This window comes from Staurois parvus, unplaced genomic scaffold (assembly GCF_062004578.1).
Source record: "Staurois parvus isolate SC_StPar_1 unplaced genomic scaffold, SC_StPar_1.0 ptg000456l, whole genome shotgun sequence".
NCBI lineage: Eukaryota > Metazoa > Chordata > Amphibia > Anura > Ranidae > Staurois > Staurois parvus.
The window spans coordinates 833,775-859,836 of record NW_028318252.1 but is presented as its reverse complement, the minus strand read 5'-3'; the positions used below and the strand labels follow the sequence as shown (position 1 = coordinate 859,836).

General features: G+C 42.5%; 1 protein-coding gene across 2 annotated transcripts in view; it reads right to left on the bottom strand.

Annotated features, from left to right (window-relative positions):
* Window positions 1-25,284, bottom strand: part of PLPPR2 (phospholipid phosphatase related 2) — a 53,914-nt gene extending 28,630 nt beyond the window's left edge. For both annotated transcript variants that reach the window (XM_089688835.1, XM_089688834.1), the window contains exons 1-4: window positions 24,907-25,284; window positions 18,554-18,620; window positions 13,207-13,301; window positions 3,598-3,786 (exon numbers count right to left, since the gene is read on the bottom strand). In XM_089688835.1, coding sequence (XP_089544961.1) covers window positions 3,598-3,786; window positions 13,207-13,301; window positions 18,554-18,581 — 312 coding nt within the window. In that variant the 5' untranslated portion in view covers window positions 18,582-18,620; window positions 24,907-25,284. The remainder of the gene's footprint in view (window positions 1-3,597; window positions 3,787-13,206; window positions 13,302-18,553; window positions 18,621-24,906) is intronic.
* Window positions 25,285-26,062: the final 778 nt, after the last annotated feature.

Here is a 26,062-nt window from a genome sequence, read left to right as displayed (position 1 = left end):
AATCAAATGGCAAAAGCAAATGTTTTTAAAGTACTTTTGAATGTCATTCATCAAGCCATCCAGGACATAGTACATGTGATCTCTGATAGAGATCACAAATAATTGCTCCTAATACCTGCTGCTATTGTCCAAGGGCTGCCATCAAGTCCCAGGGGCTGCAGGCAGTGCTGGATTAAACCTCACCTGTGCTGCCACAAGCTCCGACTTACCCCCGACAAATCACAACCCCACTCCTCATCCTAGCAAGACCACCCTCCAGCCCGATTGCTCCAATCCGGTAAGTAACCATCCCCCATCTCCTATACTCCTCATCCGGATCCCATCTCAGCCTCGTCTGCAAGCCCCAGTCATGCTGGCCCTCCCTTTAGCTTCGCTCAGTCCAGGCCCTGACTTTATGGAGGCCCCTAGGCAGTTGAAGCCTTGGGTCCCCCCTTGCAGGTTTCAGGAGGTTTCATGTGCACAAGCTCTAGTGAGATAACATTGATCTAGAAGTGCACATCAGCCACTAGATCAGTGGTTCTCAACCTTCCTAATGCCGCGACCCTTTCATACAGTTCCTCATGTTGTGGTGACCCCCAACCATAAAATTATTTTCGTTACTACTTCATAACTATAATTTTGCTACTATTATGAATCATAATGTAAATATCTGATATGCAGGATGTATTTTCAATAGTTCCTTCTGTAACTGTACAAGAACATTTTTGTGCCTGTCCCTTTGGATATTTTCGCATGAACTGTCATGACCAGCCCTCGACAGCGGAATACTAACGATCTGATTATCAGAAAGCGTTTTTTTTTTGGCACCAGAATTTTCATTTCGGTGCACCACTACAAATAACACGATCAACTGATCAGCCACGGACGGAGAAGTGGATTTCGATCAATATTTGGAAGATACAATCTGAGATTATCGACCACATCTCTGTTCTCACCATACATTCTCATAAATTGATGGAAATATGGTACAATTGATGGAAAAAGCATCTCAGTGCGGCCAATCGATGCAAACTGGTCGATCATTTTGCGCCCTGGTCAATCGACTTAAGGAATTTGATGGGAACGGAAGTTAATCTGATTGCCAATTGGATCTGATAGTAAAATTGAAGCGTGTATGGCCAGTATTCCCCCCCCTCCCCCCCAGGGATATCAGCCCTCTCCCACACCAAGTCATCTGTCCTGAGGCTCCTTTTATGACCCCGGAAAGTTTGGGATTGCTGGTCGCTGTGTACTTCCTTCTAGCGGGCCGTGTGCCCCGGTGCCAGCCCTCGTACAAGTGCTGTGAGGAGAAGCCTCCGTGGGACGTGAGCGGCTGTAGGGCACACGCTCTGCGGGTAACCAGATCCCCCCTTCCCCGGAGACAAAGGGGGGCCCGGCTAACATCTATCCAGCTGTTGTGAGCAGCTGCCCGCCCGGGGAAACATGCAGCAGGTGCAAGGGCAGCCAATGGGTGGCAGTGGGGCACCTCCGACCTGCCCCTTGCAGGGGAGGAGCCTCCAGCCTGGCCGGCCGCTCATAACGCACAGGGAAGAGGGAGCGGGCCAGTCAGTGTGCTGGTGTTAGTTCAGCGTGAGAGGCTTGCAGAAAGCCGGGAGTGCGGGACACCCTGCCGAGCCCCTCCGGCCGCCCTCACCACTACCTCATAGAGTCTATCTGCATGTGGGCGGACCCGCCTGGAGACGGATAGAGGAGCGGTGTCTCGGTTCCTAAGACCATCGGAAATATGTGTTTTCCGATGGTCTTAGGCGCCCCCTGTGAAAGGGTTGATCGACCCCCAAAGGGGTCGCGACCCACAGGTTGAGAACCGCTGCGTTAGATGATCATCACTAGTGTACATTACCTGTTCGTAGGTTGCACCAAAATGTTTTACAAACTGACAGCTGAAACACGATGAGCTTTTCAAGAGAAAAACTGTAATGTGATCCTGATGTCTATGGTTTATGGACTTTAAGTTGTTATTAGGTACATTATATTACAGTAGAACAAAGGCAAAACTTTTCTTCATTTTGTATTGAGTAAGGTAGTTATAACCCTGTTACATTTTTTGCCATCTGTGTCCCACTGGGGAGATTTCCTTTCATTTCCTGTCCTATAACCAAAACAGAAAGATAGAGGAAATCCCACCAACGTGAGGGAAACCTTGGCTGTCACCAGAACTAGTGTCCCCATTGGAAGATGTTCTGGTGATAACCACAAATTTGGGTTTTGCTTTCACTTTCATTCTTAGGTAAACAGGACAGAAAGAGAGAGTGGGTCTCTCTATAAGGGGCACAAACAGCATTATAAATCTGACAGGCCTTCTAACCCTTCTCCAATCAATCTAAAACAAAAAACAAGGTTTTGCCTTTAGTTATACTTTAAGTTTGCCAAAGCATAAAGTATTATAAACATGTTTTTACTTTTTACAAAGTGAAGCTTTCTCCTTTACTTTGCTTGTCAGTGCTGCTGATCTCCTCCAGCCCTTACAGCTGATAGTATGTGACAGGGTGACAATTCAGGAACATCATTGTGAGTAAGTTGTTACCCCAGAAAAAGAAGTGCCGGAACATGGCACAATGAGAGCTTTAGATTTTAGTTTTAACAAGGTTTCAAACCACATATACTGTACATTTTAGCGTGAAAACAAACTCAAAATAGTGAAGACTTGCTTTGGATTAGGTTAATTGTGCCTAAGTAGTACCTTGAAAAATGTACTTTTTATCCAGAAAAAATAGAAGTACGCTTTCTGGTGAGTTAGGAAACCAATATGCAAAAATACAGTCTAATGGATAGAGAAGGGTTAGGAGAAGCACAAATACAGACTAATGGAACAGAGGAACATGGATACAGAAAGGTCAGAGAAAGAAAGAGAAGAGTCAGAAAGAGGTGAGTGTGCCTAGGCAGTCCTGTGCTTACAGTCTCATAGCTGTATATCTGCAGTGTGAGATCTAAGGCACTGCTGCTTCTGTTAGTCTAAGGAGATTTGGTGTGAGATTTGTTGATGTCACTCCTGTGCTTCCCCCTGTTCTCCTTGCCGGAGGCTCTGACATGAGGAAGCAAAGCCTTGCTTCCACCAAGATGGCCACCTCCACACAGAGAGATATTGCAAAACAAGGCATGGTAAGGGTAACGGGGAAAGATCAGCTGCAAGGAGACAACAGGCATTAATGAAAACTAGACCTTTGTCCTCTACATTTCTCTTTTTGTGCATATTTTGAGAATTTGGGTTATATCTACTTTATAAAGACCATTTCTTTTTTAACAGCAGCTGCTACTGACACATATGCTAATTCAAAGCAGTTGCTGCCTAGTGTAGAACCATTGAAGGATGCCACAATAACAGAAGGGAAACTTACAAAAGACACCTGGATAAAAGAAATGACATCAACTAATACACACAGACATCAAAGAATAGGTGAAATGAACTGTGGATGCCCTAGGCATAGACAAGCATGGTGGTGGAGTATTACTGCCCAGTCCTGTGTGTAAGGAGGGGGCAGCTCCCACTGTCAAACTGTCATGATGGATCACATCAGTGAGTGTATGTCTCGCACACAGTACTCAGCCATGGAGAATATACAGTCCTCAGACTCACTGCAAAGCTGGTGTTATATTTACCGTCAGGACAGGCAGTACGGTGATCAGAGGGTACAGCAGACGTGGCGGGGCCCGGCTGGTGCTCTCAGGACCCGGGTATGGCTTGGACAAGGTGCTGTCGTAGCAGAAGAAACCCTGGGAGTGTACAGGAAAGGTGTCCGTGTATTCAAAGTGGTACGAGAGGATAACAGTTCCGGCCATCAGGACAAGCTGAAAATAGAGCATCTTCTCAAACTGATAACAGAGGCAATTACCAGAGGAGGAACAATGCGGAGTTACAAAGTAGGTAGATCCAAGAATAAAAAAAGCAGCACAGGGGAATGAAAAATTAAAAGGATTGGAAGGCAGGGTATGAAAAGTGGACAACAAAAGTGAAGAGTAAACTTGGAAAAGAATTAAAGAAAAAACAGATACAGAGACAAAAAGAGGACAGGCGGGGCAAACAACATAAATGTAAGAGACAGATGAGGCAAACAAAGATCACAGCACACAGAAGACACAATTGAAACCATATAAAGAGACAGAAGAGTAAGATAGATAAGCATAAATACAGACTAAAGGATACGAAAGGGTCAGAGAAGGAGACAGAAGAATTAGGAGACAGACAGACAAAGGAACATGGATTCAGAAGGGTCAGAGAAAAAGACAAAAGAGTTAGGAGACAGATGGACAGAGGAATATGGATACAGAAGGGACAGAGAATGAGACAGAAGAGTTAGGGAACCGATATGCAAAAATACAGTCTAATGGATAGAGAAGGGTTAGGAGAAGCACAAATACAGACTAATGGAACAGAGGAACATGGATACAGAAAGGTCAGAGAAAGAAAGAGAAGAGTCAGAAAGAGGTACAGAGGCAACACAAAGGAAGGCAAATAGGACAGAAGAAAAAGACAGAGAACAGTCAACAAGACGAAAAAGTGACCATTCAGATCTAAAGAGACCTTCGAAAGGACAACCAAAGAAAAAAGAACAGAGAGAAGAGTCAGTGAAACAGTGAGCAAGACATAAAATGACAAGATTACATCAAGAAACAAATCAAGGACCAAAATCAGACATGCAGAAGGGTTGAAGACAGAAAAAGAAACAGAATTAAATACACTGATATTCGCAAAATGCAGCAAGAGAGGCAAGGCAGGAAGAGCCAAGCCAAGCAGATACAAAGGGAAGATTTATAAAAACTTAAATAGAGCTTATTTCACTCTATTCTAGCACTGTCTGAAAAAATGGAAAAAAGAGATGTAAGAAAGAAGATGAGAAAGATCCAAACTCATTATAAAATTAAGGAAATCCTATGGACAGAGTAACTTGCAAGGTGGAAGACAGAGGCTGCAGATGTGACAAAGAATGACAAGGTATGGAAAGAGGTGATAAAGTAACGCACAGGGCATGAGGGAAACAAGAACATTACATGGGAGACCAGGGAGGTAGTAGACTGCAAAGGTAGGGTTAACGAGTGAGAGCCCGGAGAAGAGGATCACACAACTGAACTGGGGGATGAAGTGGAAATAAAGTGAATTAAAAGACGGATGTTAGTTTAAAATGATAAATAACATAAAAAAGGGTAGAATCAGAAACAAACTGTCAGAGGGCTGAGGAAGCTGGAGAGAGACTATGGAATCTTGGAGTAGTCAGCACGTCATCTCCCACTCCCTCTATCCACACATCATTTCATACTCTCCACCCACATCATGTCACCCTCTCCATCCACATCATGTCCCATTCTTCATCCACATCATGTTCCACTATCCATACACATTGTGTTCCACTCTCCATCCACATCATGTCACCCTCTCCATCCAAATCATGTCCCACACTTCATCCCCATTATGTCTCACTCTCCATCCACATTGTGTCTCACTCTCCATCCGCATTGTGTCTCACTCTCAATCCACATTGTGTCTCCCTCTCCATCCACATTGTGTCTCACTCTCCATCCACATTGTGTCTCACTCTCCATCCACATTGTGTCTCATTCTCCATCCACATTATGTCCCTCTCTCCATCCACATCATGCCACCCTCTCCATCCAAATCATGTCCCACACTTCATCCGCATTGTGTCTCACTCTCCATCCAAATCATGTCCCACACTTCATCCGTATTGTGTCTCACTCTCCATTCACATTGTGTCTCACTCTCCATCCACATTATGTCCCTCTCTCCATCCACATCATGTCACCCTCTCCATCAAAATCATGTCCCACACTTCATCCTCATTGTGTCCCACTCTCCATCCACATCATGTCACCCTCTCCATCCAAATCATGTCCCACACTTCATCTGCATTGTGTCCCACTCTCCATCCACATTGTGTCCCACTCTCCATCCACATCATGTCACCCTCTCCATCCACAGCATGCCCCACTCTCCATCTGCATCATGTCCCACTTTCCCCTCTAATGAAGCCCAACTCTACATCATGTCACACTTACTGTCCACATCATGTCACCTTTTCCATCCACAGCATGCCCCACTCTCCATCTACATCATGTCACAAAGTACATTCACATCATGCCACCCTCTCCATTCACAGTATGTCCTACTCTTCCTGCACATCATGCCCCACTCTTCATCTGCATCATGACTCACTTTCCATCATCATTACATCATGTAACACTCTCTTCCCACACCATGTAACACCTTCTACTCAAATCATACAACATTTTCTGCCCATATCATGTCACACTGTCCACCTGTATCAAGTTCCATTCTCCATCCACATTATGTAACACCCTCTGCCCTCATCATGAAACACATTCCAGACATTGACTGGAGTAATGGTACTGCAGGAACAGTTAAAGCGCAAAATTGTATAAACCTACTACAGGACAATTTTATGGTGCAGTTCATAAAGGCCCCAACTAGGAATGATGCTCCGCTGAACCTGGTAATCTCAGACCATGCAGAGCTTATTATGGATGTCCATATAAAAGAACATCTGGGTAGCAGTGACCATAACATGATTTCACTTATTGTTATCTGTAACCAGCAAGCACATACAGGAAAAATAAAAATGCTCAACTTTAAGAGAGCTAATTTTTCCAAGGCTGAGAACTGCTCTCCAAGACTTAGACTGGGAGGGAATAATGGCATTGATGAACACAACACAGAAATGGGAGGTCTTCAAAAAGACTGCATGTGAACGGCCAAAGTTAAAAAAGCTATGTATAATAAGAAAAGAGCCTTTTTTAAACATTACAAAGAATGTAACAGAATATGCAAAAACAAGATAAACTGAAAAGCAATGAAAAATTGCAAAAGATAGCAGGACAAACCCCCAAAAATTGGCTAAAAGATAATATTCAGAGAGTAGTGGTTAATGATTCATACTCATAGGGTTGTCAGTGGTGTACCCCAGGGTTCAGTGTTGGGACCAGGGGCGGACTGACCATTTGAGCACTCGGGCACTGCCCGAGAGCCCGGGGTCAGTAGAGGACCCCATGAACTGCCCCTGGAACTTTTTATAGGCTTTTTTGGGTGTGCTTTGAGCGTGGGCAAGTACACAGGGGCCCCATGATCCCCTATTGCCCTGGGGCCCCATGAGTTGTCAGTCCGCCCCTGGTTGGGACCCTTACTTTTTAATATACTTATAAACTATATAGGTTCTGGGATTAAAATCCCATTTCAGTCTTTGAAGATGACACCAAGCTGTGCAGTGGAATAACTTCCTTACAGGATGTCTCCAATTTACAAGCTGACCTCAATGCTCTGTGTAATTGGGCACCTATGTGGCAAATGAGGTTTAATGTTGATAAATGTAAGGTTCTGCACTTGGGGGCTAAGAATATGCATGCATCATACATACTAGGGGGGGTACAACTGGGGGGATCAATGGTGGAGAAGAAGTTCTGGTAGATCACAAGCTTAATAATGGCATGCAATGCCAAGCTGCGGGTTCTAAAGCGAGCAAAATCCTCTCTTGTATTAAAGAGGTATAGACTCCAGAGAGAGAGAGATATCATATTACCCCGGTACAAATCATTAGTAACACCTCATCTGGAATATGCAGTTCAGTTTTGGGCATCAATTCACAAAAAAGAACATTGGGGAACTGGAGAAAGTACAGAGAAGGGCAACTAAACTGATAAGAGGCATGGAGGAGCTCAGCTATGAGGAAAGATTAGAGGAACTGAATTTATTATAATACATAAGGGGGGATATGATCACCATGTATAATACATAAGGGGGGATATGATCTCCATGTATAATACATAAGGGGGGATATGATCTCCATGTAGAATACATAAGGGGGGATATGATCTCCATGTATAATACATAAGGGGGGATATGATCTCCATGTATAATACATAAGGGGGATATGATCTCCATGTATAATACTTAAGGGGGGATATGATCTCCATTTATAATACATAAGGGGGGATATGATCTCCATGTATAATACATAAGGGGGGAGATATGATCTCCATGTATAATACATAAGGGGGGATATGATCTCCATGTATAATACTAAGGGGGGATATGATCTCTATGTATAATACATAAGGGGGGGATATGATCACCATGTATAATACATAAGGGGGGATATGATCTCCATGTATAATACATAAGGGGGGATATGATCACCATGTATAATACATAAGGGGGGATATGATCTCCATGTATAATACATAAGGGGGGGATATGATCACCATGTATAATACATAAGGGGGGATATGATCTCCATGTATAATACATAAGGGGGGATATGATCAACATGTATAATACATAAGGGGGGATATTATCTCCATGTATAATACATAAGGGGGGATATGATCTCCATTTATAATACATAAGGGGGGATATGATCTCCATGTATAATACATAAGGGGGGGGGATATGATCTCCATGTATAATACATAAGGGGGGATATGATCTCCATGTATAATACATAAGTGGGGATATGATCTCCATTTATAATACATAAGGGGGGATATGATCTCCATGTATAATACATAAGGGGGGGGGGATATGATCTCCATGTATAATACATAAGGGGGGATATGATCACCATGTATAATACATAAGGGGGGATATGATCTCCATGTATAATACATAAGGGGGGATATGATCTCCATGTATAATACATAAGGGGGATATGATCGCCATGTATAATACATAAGGGGGGATATGATCTCCATGTATAATACATAAGGGGGGGATATGATCTCCATGTATAATACATAAGGGGGGATATGATCTCCATGTATAATACATAAGGGGGGATATGATCTCCATGTATAATACATAAGGGGGATATGATCTCCATGTATAATACATAAGGGGGGATATGATCTCCATGTATAATACATAAGGGGGGATATGATCTCCATGTATAATACATAAGGGGGGGATATGATCACCATGTATAATACATAAGGGGGGATATGATCTCCATGTATAATACATAAGGGGGGATATGATCTCCATGTATAATACATAAGGGGGGATATGATCTCCATGTATAATACATAAGGGGGGATATGATCTCCATGTATAATACATAAGGGGGGATATGATCTCCATGTATAATACATAAGGGGGGATATGATCACCATGTATAATACATAAGGGGGGATATGATCTCCATGTATAATACATAAGGGGGGATATGATCTCCATGTATAATACATAAGGGGGGATATGATCTACATGTATAAATACATAAGGGGGGATATGATCTCCATGTATAATACATAAGGGGGGATATGATCTCCATGTATAATACATAAGGGGGGATATGATCTCCATGTATAATACATAAGGGGGGATATGATCTACATGTATAAATACATCAGTGGTTCATATAGGGAACTCGGTGTAGAGCTATTCACCCTGAGGTCATCACAGAGGACAAGGGGGCACTCTTTACGTCTGGAGGAAAAGAAATTTATTCCACAAATACGGAAAGGTATCTTGTAGAGATACATTTACCCATGCTTTGTACCCTGAAGAAGGAAATTATTTTCTGAAACATGTTGGGATTTATCTGAAGCATCTATCCAAGCTGATCTCAGCATTTATCGCAGGCAGTGATTGGATGAAGTTCTGTATGATAGGGTATATATATATCATTGTATGATATTGTACTACATGTGTATGTTACCACTCAAAAAATAACAAAGCTATTTTACTCAAAAGACAATGAGGTCCTTAATTTTTCTGTCTTATTTCAATAATAAAAATTGACACCTTGTCTTTTAGATGAACTTTATGTGGGATGTTGGCAGCAATTTGATCACTCAACTCAATCTCACTTTATATAGTTCCATCTACATCATGTTCCACTCTGCATCCACATCATGTCCCATTCTCAATACAGATCATGTCACTCTTTCCATCCACATCAGGACCTGCTCTTCATCCACATTGTGTTCCACTTTCCACCCATATCATGTCCCACTATCCAACTACATGGGGTCCCACTCTCTCTCTACTTCAGGATCCACTCTCCACTCATATTGGGTCCCAATCTCCACCCACATTGCATCACACTCTCCATCCTGATTGTGTCTCACTCTTCATCAAAAGGTCTTCATCAAATAAGCTCTACTAGTACCTTAGAACTGTCCTTCTAGTAGCTTGTAATATTTACCTGGATAGCATAACTCAGACCTAAAGCGGCACTTCACTCTCTCAATGAACACTGACTATTCTTAATTCTTATGCTGCAAGTAAATAGATAGGAAATTATATCATATTTACTTGTTTTAAACGTATTGTTTACATTTCTTCAGCTATTTCCTGGTTTTCATGCCTAGGCAAATTACATCATACATCCCAAGTGCCTTCAAGAGAGGAGGAGGGGTTTTCTTAGCTAAGCACACCCACCTGCCTGCATGCATGAGATAAGGGCAGATGGATTCCAGGAAGTAAATGCTTACTCAAGATGGCCACTGCCAGAAATGCTAGGAGGTGTTTTTCAAAGTGATTTCTCTGTAAAATAAAGCAAGAAGACACGGATGGATGGAGAGGTTTGCTTTGAATATTAACAATCATTTAAACACTGTTTTTGGTTCATGGTGCTCAGGTGCAGTGTAGTTCCATTTTAAGGCCTGATGTATGAAAAATGCTAAAGGTAAAATGTATTATTGTGTATAACAATCAGCTCCCAACTAATTTTCACAGTCGACGTTTTACAGCCCAAGTCTAGCTTGGGCAAAAAATAACTATATCTGTCCTCAGATTATTTTTTTTTAACCACCTCCTGTCCGGCCGTTGTATATAAACGGCCTGATGGTGGCAGTGCAGGGTCGGGTGGCCGTTTATAAACGGCCCCCCCTCCCCCTGCTTGTGCATGCTCCCCGGGAGCGCGAAGCACCGCAATCCTGTGCCCGCTGTGTCCTCCGGACACAATGGAACACCAATCGTCGGACGGGACCTCTCTGCGAGGTCCCAATCATGTGATCACTGATTGGCCAATCAGTAATCACAAGTAGAATAGTAAGCAAGATGTCACTTCTGACATCATTGCTTACTACGTGTGAAATCTGTGAATGATCACAGAGGTCACATGGTACAAGGCAATTCACAACAGCCTTGTACCATGTGACAAGCTGTGACCAATTACAGCTCACATAGTATTTCTCAATGGCTGCAAGAATGCAGCCAGGGAGAAGGAGAAATGATTGCTTTTACAGCCTTCATGGGTGTAAGAGCGAGGAGTGTAAAAAAAAAAAAAAAATCTTCATCACCCCCCACAAGTAGTACAGTGTCACCATGGTGACACTGTACTGCTAGGGTGACAGTATGTAAAAAAAAACAACATAAATAATAATATAAAAAAATAAAATAAAAATGTAAAACTTTTTTTTTAATTATAATTTTTGGTTATAAACTAATTTGGGTTATTTGTTTTTTACTAAAAAGATAACAGAATAAATTTTGGCCAAGATTTATGATGAAATATTATTTATTTGCAAAATTTTATAAAAAAAACACTTTTTTTCAAAATATTTTGAATTTTTCATTTACATAGCAAAAAAAATAAAAATCCCAGTGGTGAATAAATACCACCAAAATAAAGCTTTATCTGTCTAAAAAAAATGTTAAAAAATTCATATGGGTATAGTGTTGCATGACCGCGCAATTGTCATTCAAAGTGTGATAGCACTGAAAGCTGAAAATTGGCCTGGACAGGAAGGGGGTGAAAGTGTCCGGACTGGAAGTGGTTAATAAAAAAGTATCTCAGTCTGCAATACTCACTCTATCTCTGACACTACTCCCTCACAGATTAATCCAGTCACCAGCGCTGTTCTATTCTGGGTAGAGTAATGCCCACCATCATTGAACCCTCTCCCTGTCTACAGTGTCAAGGGCCTACTCTGGACTCACAAAGGAAAGTGGTAGAGAGCTCTATGCAGCATTTAGAACCCAGAGGACCTGTGAAGTCCCTCAACGGAGCCAAGGATACTTGAAAAAACGGAAAGAATGCAGACAGCCGGTGAAACCGGCTGCGGTGAGGACAGTCCGTGACCAAGGGACAGGTGAGGGTCTGCTTTTTAAAAGTCAGCTGCTACAGTTTTTGTAGCTGCTGACTTTTATTTTTTTTTTGTGACTGGAGTTCCGCTTTAATCACTTACTGAGTATGCAGCTTCTTTATCTTTAATCCTTTCCTATATTCCAGTTTAGGCTGGTGCCATGACTGCTGCCCCATGTTCGCTGTTTCAGGGGGGCTTCTTTCTTTTTCAGCGTCCTATGAAGCCATCTTTGCATGCAGGGATTAGAGTTGTATCTCCCTATACTGTGTACATCGATAGAAACACCTGTAGCCCAGGATGGTAAGGAATCCCTGTACTCCTTCTCCTACCTTCTCCATGCTAACAGACTGACTCAGCACTGCCCTGTCCACTGGTAACGCTTTCCTATGGAAACTGGATGTTCAGGGAAACAGCACTGAGAGAGCAGGAACCAGCAGCAAAGCAAGTTGTAGACTCAAAGTTGTAAGAGTTTTAAAAATGTACTTGGGAATGCCTATATTAATGTGTTCAGTGTATTAAACTTAAAATCTATGAGGGTTTAATACTACTTTAAGGAAGCTAAATGGTTGGTATGGGCAACAAAATCTTTCAACTACGTCAGAATGTATAGGCGCTAGTTTGTTACAGCATCTCGTTTTCAATCATTTTTAATTCAAGAATAATTCAAGAATAATCCCTCATTAGAAATGTTCTGAATTCTACAGAGATACATTTATCTGCAAACATAATGATCCTAAAATATTGCCATTGCCAAGTAGAATTTTCCAATTTGTGGGATTAATCAAAATAAGATTTAGACACAAGATTGATGCAAATATTGCTCTTGTGTTGGTAATGTTTTATACCTTTTTTCATAAATGACTGCTTCTTTCTCACATTATTTCTTTTCTTGCAACAAGCAACCATCACACCCATCCAGTGCCACAGTACATTCACACAAACTGGCATGACAAGCCATGTTCACTGGGCTCTACTGTTCACACTCTGATGGGCAATAAGTTACATCACCACCAGCATGGTCCGAGCTCTATGGCAGGGGAGGGGAGAGCAGAGAGCCGAGAGTAAAGATGAAGAGAGGGCAGAAAATGAACACAGATAAGGCAGTAATGCTCTTATGGTAGTTACATTGTAGAATACAGAATAAGGCAATACCTCTACAAAGAGGAAACAAGGAATAATGGAGGCACTGCTCTTAATCTCCGTCTCCTGGGCAGCCATGTGTGAGACGCAGTCTCTTCCAGCATAACCTGCAGCAAATACATATAGATTAGGCATCTGGTACTGCTTTTATAGAAAGCTCACAAACACAATAATTCTAAACATATTTACAGTGTATTCAGAGCATCCAGGAATGACTTACCAGTTAACAATGCCAGCATTACCCACCACTGTCTGGTCATTGCAATACAATTCTAGTTTAGTGCTGGCATAATACTGGACCACCAAACGACCTGTTCACAGTCCATAGTCATATTATAATTCTATGTAATTCAATACACACATGTAATATTACAGCATTGTGGGCCGCTGACTATGATACAATTACACTCTAAAGCAGCCATTCTCAGCCAGGGTGCCGTGGAACCTTAGGGTTACCCCAGAGGTTGGTAGGAGGTCCTGGAGCAGTAGCCGATTGTCCTCCCATTGATAGTGCCTGTGTGGTTCCAGGACCAACACTAATTGTCAGAATGTAAGGGCATGCTTTCCACTGACCACTAATTTAATGCGCATTTTCCCATTATTTCCAATGATTTGGTTTTAGCAGGGGTTCCCTAAGATGTAAACCCTGAGGGGTAAATAGATTGACTATTGTAACTCCCTCCTCATTGGCCTACCTCATCTAGTTTTCCCCCCCCAGCCCGCACCCCCCCCCCCGACTTCTCCATCAAGACCAACAACACCACCATCAGTCCCACCCCTCAAGCCAGAGTACTGAGTACAGACTACTCCAATCTGTCCTTCCATCCCCAGGTCCATTCGCTGACAAACTCATGTAGACTTCAGCTCCGGAGCATCTCCAAGATACGTCCGTTCCTAACCCCGGAAACTACTAAGCAACTCATTCACTCCCTTATTATTTCACGGCTCGACTACTGTAACTCCCTCCTCATTGGCCTACCTCATCGCAGGCTATCCCCTCTTCAGTCTATCATGAATGCTGCTGCCAGAATCATCCACCTTACTAACTTCCGTATCTGCCACCCCTCTCTGCCAATCCCTCCACTGGCTTCCCATTGCCCAAAGGATAAAATTCAAAACATTAACAATAACATATAAAGCCATTTATAGCTCTTCCCCAAATTACATCACCGATCTTGTCTCCAAATATCACCCAAACCGTACGCTCTGCTCCTCGCACGACCTCCCGCTCTCTAGCTCCCTCGTCTCCTCCTCCCATGCTCGATTCCAGGACTTCTCCAGAGCTCCCCCCATCCTCTGGATCTCTCTACCCCAATTCATCAGACTATCACCTACTCTGCTCACTTTTAGACAAACTCTGAAAACCTATCTCCCCAGGGAAGTCTATCTTGCCCTCAGCTAATAATGGAATCTTCTACTCCTCCTACCAGTCCATCCTCCACAGTTACTACCTTTTGTACTATAGCCCCTCCCTCTTAGATTGTAAGCTCCAAGGATCAGGGCCCTCCTAACCCTCTTGTATTGAACTGTATTGTTGCTGTATTGTCTCCTGTTATATTTTAAAGTGCTGAGCAAACTGTTGGTGCTATATAAATCCTGTATAATAATAATAATAATAATAATAATAATAAAAAAAGGCAGCTCTAAAGTATTTCATACTACATAAAACACCTAATTCAAACACAAGCAAACTATTAGCAGTGATTGTATTACACTTCTAGACATATCATCAACACATTCTAAATCACTAGAATCCCAACATAACTGGACCACTGGACATTACTACAACAGTATTCTTCTACACTTGTAGGGGCCAGCTGAGGAGATACCCAGGTCTTCCAGAATGGTACAGAGGCTGCCAGTCACAACCACAGTCTCACACACACCAACAATAATAGCTCCGTCTAGGGGATGTCTATTTTTTACTATTTATTGCTGAAGAACTTTACCAGGAGGGGGGGGTTTTGGGTCACAGGATACTCGAAAACGATAATAGCAGAAATAACAGGAGGACAGCTTCTCACTAATCTTGCTCTAAGTAGCCTTTCCTGGAGGTAACAGGGAATGGCCAGTATATCTGGGACTCTATAAGAGCAGTCTCAGTCCATATAGCATCTTCTGGCACTTAGTTCCTTTCTAGCAATTGCATACTCAACAATTCACAGCAAGGTCTTTACTCAAAATGTCCCATGAGCTGACTGCCTCTCAGCATTTACAGGTAGACAACGGATCCTTGTCCAGACCAGGACTTCAGTACAGTGCCCTTCAAAAAATATCCTTTAGCAATTTCCTCTGGGTCCTCCAAGGCCCAGACTGCAATTTCTTGTCTCAGAAGCTATCTCCTAGGGGCAGAAGCCCCAGGAGAACAGGAACCCTCCCTGGAGTGGAAAGAACACTCTGTCCAGGCCTTCTGAACATTTATCACCTACCCAGCCACCCATTCACTCTGGCTATTTGAATCTCACTGCCCTATATTCTGGAAGCTTCATCCAGAATCAAGTGAGAGAAATCAAACACCCAGCTCAAGAAACAAGAGTAAAAAAAAATCCATCGCTGCTGTAAAAAAATAAATGTAGCCTAGCAGCCTAACTAGAGGAGGGTGCTACACACCCTACTATACTATACCTTTAACACGACCTAACCACTGTCCATGAATAGAATTCTTTTGTAATCTGTACCAGCTCTCCTTCAACATCAACCAATTGCTAGACATAATATAGTTCTCCTACACTCTGAAGGACATAGGTCACTGTACCTGAAGCATGATCCAACACTTGGGCATACAGTAACTAATGTAATTCTATTATACTTTGTATTATTCTCAGTAACATGTGCTGACCAGTAGATTTTGTCATAAAACAGATCTGGTTGTTCCATAAAATCTTTCTGTCTTTATAAATGGATGATCCAAAAAAATATGGTGCCGTTACTTTCTACATAATCCCCATAAAGGACCAGAAAATATTTCACAGAATACCTGTTTAGAGGGTCCTGAAGGACACAGAGGAGAAATTTGGAAGAAACAGTTTGGGAAGGAGAGCTACCAGTTGGTTCTGTTGAGGATCCAGGGTGATCCTGAAGGCATTCTGGCCCTTAGGGGTTGCAGAAAGGAAGTGAGGAGGCACTGCAGCTGGAATGGAAAAGTGTGCTGGCACTTACACGATTGAGCACCATTTTGCACATTGCATGTATATGTGACATCACTTACTTCTTCAACTATTGGACTTATTTTGAGATTTGAAGTGGCATCTATCACGGTATTCATTAATTTTTAATTTTTTATAGTAATTATGTTTAATAATGTGTTGGCACTTGTTTAGGGCACTAAAATGACCCTGTCACTTGAGGTTGCGTCACAATTATACATAGATTAATATTTATTTTTATTGTTTATCACTAATCACGTTAAGGTTTGATTAGTTTAGGAATTAATAACTATGGTCATCTAGTTTAGTAGCGCTACACTATTTTTTATTTATTTATTGCACTGTTTTGGTATCAGTTTGAGTGTTAGCAGCTGTAGGGTAGGGTTGGGGTCCATAACAGCGCAGGAGGAACCTTTTGATTTTTAACTAGAGGAGGGTGCTACACACCCTACTATACTATACCTTTAACACAGTGGTTCTCAACCTGTGGATCGCGACCCCTTTGGGGGTCGAACGACCCTTTCACAGGGGTCCCCTAAGACCATCAGAAAACACATATTTCCGATGTGTAAAGAGCAGCTACTGTGTAGAAAGCAGCTGCTGTATTGAAAGCAGCTACTCTGTTAAAAGCAGCTACTGTATTGAAAGCAGCAGTATTGGAGGTAAAACGACACTCATGAATTATAATTGCTGGGTAAATAATTTGATGGTTGGGGGTCACCACAACATGAGGAACTGTATTAAAGGGTCACGGCATTAGGAAGGTTGAGAACCACTGCTTTAAGACAACCTAACCACTGTCCATGAATACAATTCTTTTGTAATCTGTACCAGCTCTCCTTCAACACCAACCGATTACTAGACATAATATAGTTCTCCTACACTCTGAAGGACATAGGTCACTGTACCTCAAGCATGACCCAACACTTGGGCATACAGTAACTAATGTAATTCTATTATACTTTGTATTATTCTCAGTAACATGTGCTGACCAGTAGACTTTGTCATAAAACAATTCTTGTTGTTCCATACAATCTTTCTGTCTTTATAAATGGATGATCCAAAAAAATATGGTGCCGTTACTTTCTACATAATCCCCTTAAAGGACCAGAAAATATTTTCAGAGATGCCGTGGGGATCCTATTGTCTTCGAACAAAATGATTTACCAAAGGTGCTATCTTTTTAAAGGTCAAGGGGTAAGATCACGTAAACAAGTGTTGAAACAGTTCATATTTATATTAATAGATAGTCAGGCATGGCAAGAAATTGCTGTGTGGCTTGGCATGCTTTCTTGGTGAATGAACACTGCATAGGTTAACTCTCCTTGGTGTTTATTAAATTATATAGACTTTTCACTACCAGACTTGCACAGTATATGCAGTGATTGCTTGGTCAATCCTATGGTGACTCACAGTCATGATCCCCCCTCCATATCCCAATATGTTGCCACCACAGAAATGACAGATGTTGCCTTCATCATAGTGGATAATCCAGCATACCTCTATTACATAGGTTCTGGATTAAAGTAGTGTTCCCATGTTTCATCCAATTTTTCATACAACTGTTTCAGCAATTTTTCTGCATATGCTTCAAACTGCAAAATTGTCCTGTGAGATGTTCCTGATACTCTCTTATTAAGATGTCTGGAAATTTTGGATCCAACAGGCAGAAACCTATGCCAGTTGTTCTGGTAGACTGTAATTAGCTGCTGTTTTTATGGTGTACAAAGTCATCCTGTCTGATTGAAAGACTGTCTGCATTCAGGCTGATCATCTGCAGGTAATTTCTGCATGTTCAATTTCCTGCGAACAGGCAAATGACTGAGGGTGCTGTCAGATTCCCACTGCCTTGAATGGGGCTTTCCACCTGCAGCTGTGAAAAAAATCTCCACAGAGTCTCCAGTGGGAAATTGTAGTTGGCCCCCGAAGAAAGAGAGCCTGTGCCCAGGGCCAATCATCCGCAGGTAATCGTTGCACATTTGATGATACGCAAAGAGCCATGAGTAGTTGCAGGTGCTGTCAGCCTCCCATTTCTTTTAATGGGGCTTCCCACCCATAGTTGTTCGCAGGAAACCCCGCTGAGTCTACCACGGGAAATCTTTGTTGGCCCCATACGCAAGTGTGAATGAGGCCTAAAGGGGAATCCTCCCCTAATGTTTCCAACAGAACTATAAAAATATCCTTAGTTTTAAAAGCTACAATATATATCACACCTTTGAGCTTCTGCTTCTGCTTCTTCATTGTCACTTCTAGGCTTACGCACTCACCTTCTGCAAGAAACTAATAAGCAAAACTAGAAAATTAAATCAATTTCTCTCTAGACAAATATTACATCTTAAAATTGTTAATTGATAAAGCTGAGCACCTATGGGACAGCCAATGTATAGAGATCTCTGTACCTCCTATTCTGGATTAAAAACAGTCATAGGGACTGAAACACCTCCAACATAACTGCTCCGGTATCCTGATCATAATATAAGTCTATTACCCTCTATACAACGCACAGCACAACACAATACAAAATATAACATTGCTGAGAGTATCAATGATACTCTCAATGACCTGACCAATACATGTTATCATACTACAATTTCATTGGGCATGCTTATCTTATAGTAAGACATTGCAGAGTCATATTGGCTACTGTAATGAGAGTCTCAGGATCCAGGTTACTGTAATAAGATATTACAGGGGGAATAAGACACTCAGGAGCCGGGTTACTGTAATAAGATATTACAGGGGGAATAAGACACTCGGGAGCCGGGTTACTGTAATAAGATATTACAGGGGAATAAGACACTCGGAACCGGGTTACTGTAATAAGATATTACAGGGGTAATAAGACACTCAGGAGCCGGGTTACTGTAATAAGATATTACAGGGGGAATAAGACACTCGGGAGCCGGGTTACCGTAATAAGATATTACAGGGGGAATAAGACACTCAGGAGCCGGGATATTAGGAGATATTACAGGGGTAATAAGACACTCGGGAGCCGGGTTACCGTAATAAGATATTACAGGGTAATAAGACACTCGGGAGCCGGGTTACCGTAATAAGATATTACAGGGGTAATAAGACACTCAGGAGCCGGGATATTAGGAGATATTACAGGGGTAATAAGACACTCGGGAGCCGGGTTACCGTAATAAGATATTACAGGGGGAATAAGACACTCAGGAGCCGGGTTACTGTAATAAGATATTACAGGGGGAATAAGACACTCAGGAGCCGGGTTACTGTAATAAGATATTACAGGGGGAATAAGACACTCAGGAGCCGGGTTACTGTAATAAGATATTACAGGGGTAATAAGACACTCGGGAGCCGGGTTACTGTAATAAGATATTACAGGGGTAATAAGACACTCGGGAGCCGGGTTACTGTAATAAGATATTACAGGGGGAATAAGACACTCAGGAGCCGGGTTACTGTAATAAGATATTACAGGGGTAATAAGACACTCGGGAGCCGGGTTACCGTAATAAGATATTACAGGGGTAATAAGACACTCGGGAGCCGGGTTACCGTAATAAGATATTACAGGGGGAATAAGACACTCGGGAGCCGGGTTACCGTAATAAGATATTACAGGGGAATAAGACACTCGGGAGCCGGGTTACCGTAATAAGATATTACAGGGGAATAAGACACTCGGGAGCCGGGTTACTGTAATAAGATATTACAGGGGAATAAGACACTCGGGAGCCGGGTTACTGTAATAAGATATTACAGGGGTAATAAGACACTCAGGAGACGGGTTACTGTAATAAGATATTACAGGGGGAATAAGACACTCGGGAGCCGGGTTACTGTAATAAGATATTACAGGGGTAATAAGACACTCAGGAGACGGGTTACTGTAATAAGATATTACAGGGGGAATAAGACACTCGGGAGCCGGGTTACCGTAATAAGATATTACAGGGGGAATAAGACACTCAGGAGCCGGGTTACTGTAATAAGATATTACAGGGTAATAGGACACTCAGGAGCCGGGTTACTGTAATAAGATATTACAGGGGGAATAAGACACTCAGGAGCCGGGTTACCGTAATAAGATATTACAGGGTAATAAGACACTCGGGAGCCGGGTTACTGTAATAAGATATTACAGGGGGAATAAGACACTCGGGAGCCGGGTTACTGTAATAAGATATTACAGGGTAATAAGACACTCAGAAGCCGGGTTACTGTAATAAGATATTACAGGGGAATAAGACACTCGGGAGCCGGGTTACCGTAATAAGATATTACAGGGGAATAAGACACTCAGGAGCCGGGTTACTGTAATAAGATATTACAGGGGGAATAAGACACTCGGGAGCCGGGTTACTGTAATAAGATATTACAGGGTAATAAGACACTCAGAAGCCGGGTTACAGTAATAAGATATTACAGGGGTAATAAGACACTCGGGAGCCGGCTTACAGTAATAAGATATTACAGGGGAATAAGACACTCGGGAGCCGGGTTACCGTAATAAGATATTACAGGGGAATAAGACACTCAGGAGCCGGGTTACCGTAATAAGATATTACAGGGGAATAAGACACTCAGGAGCCGGGTTACCGTAATAAGATATTACGGGGGTAATAAGACACTCGGGAGCCGGGTTACCGTAATAAGATATTACAGGGGAATAAGACACTCGGGAGCCGGGTTACTGTAATAAGATATTACAGGGGAATAAGACACTCAGGAGCCGGGTTACCGTAATAAGATATTACAGGGGAATAAGACACTCGGGAGCCGGGTTACCGTAATAAGATATTACAGGGGGAATAAGACACTCAGAAGCCGGGTTACCGTAATAAGATATTACAGGGTAATAAGACACTCGGGAGCCGGGTTACCGTAATAAGATATTACAGGGGGAATAAGACACTCGGGAGCCGGGTTACCGTAATAAGATATTACAGGGGGAATAAGACACTCGGGAGCCGGGTTACCGTAATAAGATATTACAGGGGGAATAAGACACTCAGGAGCCGGGTTACTGTAATAAGATATTACAGGGTAATAAGACACTCGGGAGCCGGGTTACTGTAATAAGATATTACAGGGGGAATAAGACACTCGGGAGCCGGGTTACTGTAATAAGATATTACAGGGTAATAAGACACTCAGAAGCCGGGTTACCGTAATAAGATATTACAGGGGGAATAAGACACTCGGGAGCTGGGTTACAGTAATAAGATATTACAGGGGTAATAAGACACTCGGGAGCCGGCTTACAGTAATAAGATATTACAGGGGAATAAGACACTCAGGAGCCGGGTTACCGTAATAAGATATTACGGGGGTAATAAGACACTCGGGAGCCGGGTTACCGTAATAAGATATTACAGGGGAATCAGACACTCGGGAGCCGGGTTACTGTAATAAGATATTACAGGGGAATAAGACACTCGGGAGCCGGGTTACCGTAATAAGATATTACAGGGGGAATAAGACACTCAGAAGCCGGGTTACCGTAATAAGATATTACAGGGTAATAAGACACTCGGGAGCCGGGTTACCGTAATAAGATATTACAGGGGGAATAAGACACTCAGGAGACGGGTTACTGTAATAAGATATTACAGGGGGAATAAGACACTCGGGAGCCGGGTTACTGTAATAAGATATTACAGGGGTAATAAGACACTCAGGAGACGGGTTACTGTAATAAGATATTACAGGGGTAATAAGACACTCAGGAGCCGGGTTACCGTAATAAGATATTACAGGGGTAATAAGACACTCAGGAGACGGGTTACCGTAATAAGATATTACAGGGGTAATAAGACACTCAGGAGACGGGTTACTGTAATAAGATATTACAGGGGAATAAGACACTCGGGAGCCGGGTTACTGTAATAAGATATTACAGGGGGAATAAGACACTCGGGAGCCGGGTTACTGTAATAAGATATTACGGGGGGAATAAGACACTCGGGAGCCGGGTTACCGTAATAAGATATTACGGGGGGAATAAGACACTCGGGAGCCGGGTTACCGTAATATGATATTACGGGTGGAATAAGACACTCGGGAGCCGGGTTACTGTAATAAGATATTACAGGGGGAATAAGACACTCAGGAGCCGGGTTACCGTAATAAGATATTACAGGGGAATAAGACACTCGGGAGCCGGGTTACCGTAATAAGATATTACAGGGGAATAAGACACTCGGGAGCTGGGTTACCGTAATAAGATATTACAGGGGGAATAAGACACTCGGGAGCCGGGTTACCGTAATAAGATATTACAGGGGGAATAAGACACTCAGGAGCCAGGTTACCGTAATAAGATATTACAGGGGAATAAGACACTCAGGAGCCGGGTTACCGTAATAAGATATTACAGGGGGAATAAGACACTCGGGAGCCGGGTTACCGTAATAAGATATTACAGGGGGAATAGGATACTCGGGAGGCGGGTTACCGTAATAAGATATTACAGGGGAATAAGACACTCGGGACCTGGGTTACCGTAATAAGATATTACAGGGGGAATAAGACACTCAGGAGCCGGGTTACTGTAATAAGATATTACAGGGTAATAGGACACTCAGGAGCCGGGTTACTGTAATAAGATATTACAGGGGGAATAAGACACTCAGGAGCCGGGTTACTGTAATAAGATATTACAGGGTAATAAGACACTCGGGAGCCGGGTTACTGTAATAAGATATTACAGGGGGAATTAGACACTCGGGAGCCGGGTTACTGTAATAAGATATTACAGGGTAATAAGACACTCAGAAGCCGGGTTACCGTAATAAGATATTACAGGGGGAATAAGACACTCGGGAGCCGGGTTACAGTAATAAGATATTACAGGGGAATAAGACACTCGGGAGCCGGGTTACCGTAATAAGATATTACAGGGGGAATAAGACACTCAGGAGCCGGGTTACCGTAATAAGATATTACAGGGGTAATAAGACACTCAGGAGCCGGGTTACTGTAATAAGATATTACAGGGTAATAAGACACTCGGGAGCCGGGTTACTGTAATAAGATATTACAGGGGAATAAGACACTCGGGAGCCGGGTTACCGTAATAAGATATTACAGGGGGAATAAGACACTCAGGAGCCGGGTTACTGTAATAAGATATTACAGGGTAATAAGGCACTCGGGAGCCGGGTTACTGTAATAAGATATTACAGGGGGAATAAGACACTCGGGAGCCGGGTTACCGTAATAAGATATTACAGGGTAATAAGACACTCAGAAGCCGGGTTACCGTAATAAGATATTACAGGGGGAATAAGACACTCGGGAGCTGGGTTACAGTAATAAGATATTACAGGGGTAATAAGACACTCGGGAGCCGGCTTACAGTAATAAGATATTACAGGGGAATAAGACACTCGGGAGCCGGGTTACCGTAATAAGATATTACAGGGGAATAAGACACTCAGGAGCCGGGTTACCGTAATAAGATATTATGGGGGTAATAAGACACTCGGGAGCCGGGTTACCGTAATAAGATATTACAGGGGAATAAGACACTCGGGAGCCGGGTTACTGTAATAAGATATTACAGGGGAATAAGACACTCGGGAGCCGGGTTACCGTAATAAGATATTACAGGGGGAATAAGACACTCAGAAGCCGGGTTACCGTAATAAGATATTACAGGGTAATAAGACACTCGGGAGCCGGGTTACCGTAATAAGATATTACAGGGGGAATAAGACACTCGGGAGCCGGGTTACCGTAATAAGATATTACAGGGGGAATAAGACACTCGGGAGCCGGGTTACTGTAATAAGATATTACAGGGGGAATAAGACACTCAGGAGCCGGGTTACCGTAATAAGATATTACAGGGGGAATAAGACACTCAGGAGTCGGGTTACCGTAATAAGATATTACAGGGGGAATAAGACACTCAGGAGCCGGGTTACCGTAATAAGATATTACAGGGGTAATAAGACACTCAGGAGCCGGGTTACTGTAATAAGATATTACAGGGTAATAAGACACTCAGGAGCCGGGTTACTGTAATAAGATATTACGGGGGTAATAAGACACTTGGGAGCCGGGTTACCGTAATAAGATATTACAGGGGGAATAAGACACTCGGGAGCCGGGTTACTGTAATAAGATATTACAGGGGGAATAAGACACTCAGGAGCCGGGTTACTGTAATAAGATATTACAGGGGGAATAAGACACTCGGGAGCCGGGTTACTGTAATAAGATATTACAGGGTAATAAGACACTCGGGAGCCGGGTTATTGTAATAAGATATTACAGGGGGAATAAGACACTCGGGAGCCGGGTTACCGTAATAAGATATTACAGGGTAATAAGACACTCGGGAGCCGGGTTACTGTAATAAGATATTACAGGGGGAATAAGACACTCAGGAGCCGGGTTATTGTAACATGATGCTACATGGGTAATAAGACGGAGCTGGGTTACTGTTGTTATCATTATAAGAGATGTGTGATATCATGAAGAATGTGTGGATTCTGACTCATTATTGATGCAGTTTTTGTATCGGTGAGATGTGATTCTCCTTATAATTAGCGTTCCCTCTTCAGCCCACCATCTTATTACAGACCTGCTGACATGTTCCAGATATTCCCTCCCTATCACGCTCCGGGGTATCAGCTCAGGGGGAGCAGAGACAGCTGGCCGCCATTCCACTTCCCTCCCGGAATAGAGGCTGCGAGGATAACGAGCGGGAACGAGGGATGGAGAAGAGGGAGATGAAGGATAGGGAGAGGGAAGATGAAAAAATTGGGGTGGAGAAGGAAAAGCGGGTGAATAGAGGTTGGAGAGGAGAGTGATGGGGAATAACTTATAGATGGCTAATGGAAGATATCTGGGGCTAGGATAAAATAAGGGAATAGAAGGTAAAAGAATGGAGGTGATAGAGATGGAGGGGGAACAATGAGCAGGATACGGAGATGGAGGAAAGAAGAGGAGGGGTGTAACAGCTGTAGGGGATTCATTAGTAAGCTGACGGCATATGTTTTGTGATCCTAACACCCACCTCTCTGTACCTGAGCGCAGTTTCGGATCAGCGCCCCCTAATGTTTAATTAGGGAACAAGCCAAAAAGTGAACATGAGACATTTGATGATTACCGAATCATTGTTTTGCAATTAATAATGAATAATAAATAGGACAGGTTTTTGCCTTTTCTATATATACATATTTAAAGTTATTAACCTCCCTGGCGGTATGATTATTTCCGATTTTTGGTGCTGAAAGCGGTACCATTATTTTGCATGGAAATATGTCGTTTTTTTATTGTAGGCTGTAATTTTTAGGAATAACTCAGTGAAATCTGTCCGAACAAGAGTCTAGTAAACATCCCGGATATGATAAAATTTGAAACACGAAATCATAAATTATAATTTAATAAATAATCATAAAAAATAATAATATAATAATAATAAATTTAATTCAATAATATAATCAAACCAAAAACACTGAAATTTGAAATATAGCGCCAAGTTCACACATCGCTGAGCAAAGTCGCAGAATCGTTTTCAGTGTCTGATGACGAATTTCCCACGAATCATTATCACTCAATTCTGCAAGTGGTTCTGATTTACTATCGCTGTTCTCTAGCCGGTCTAAAACCGCTTTTGACCTAAAGGGACGCTTTTTGGACGCCATGGACGTTTCTCAGTTTCCAGGCAGAAAGAACAGTAAAAATGCAGACAGGGGACAGGACAAAGCACTCGGGACAAATGTATGTGAAATGGT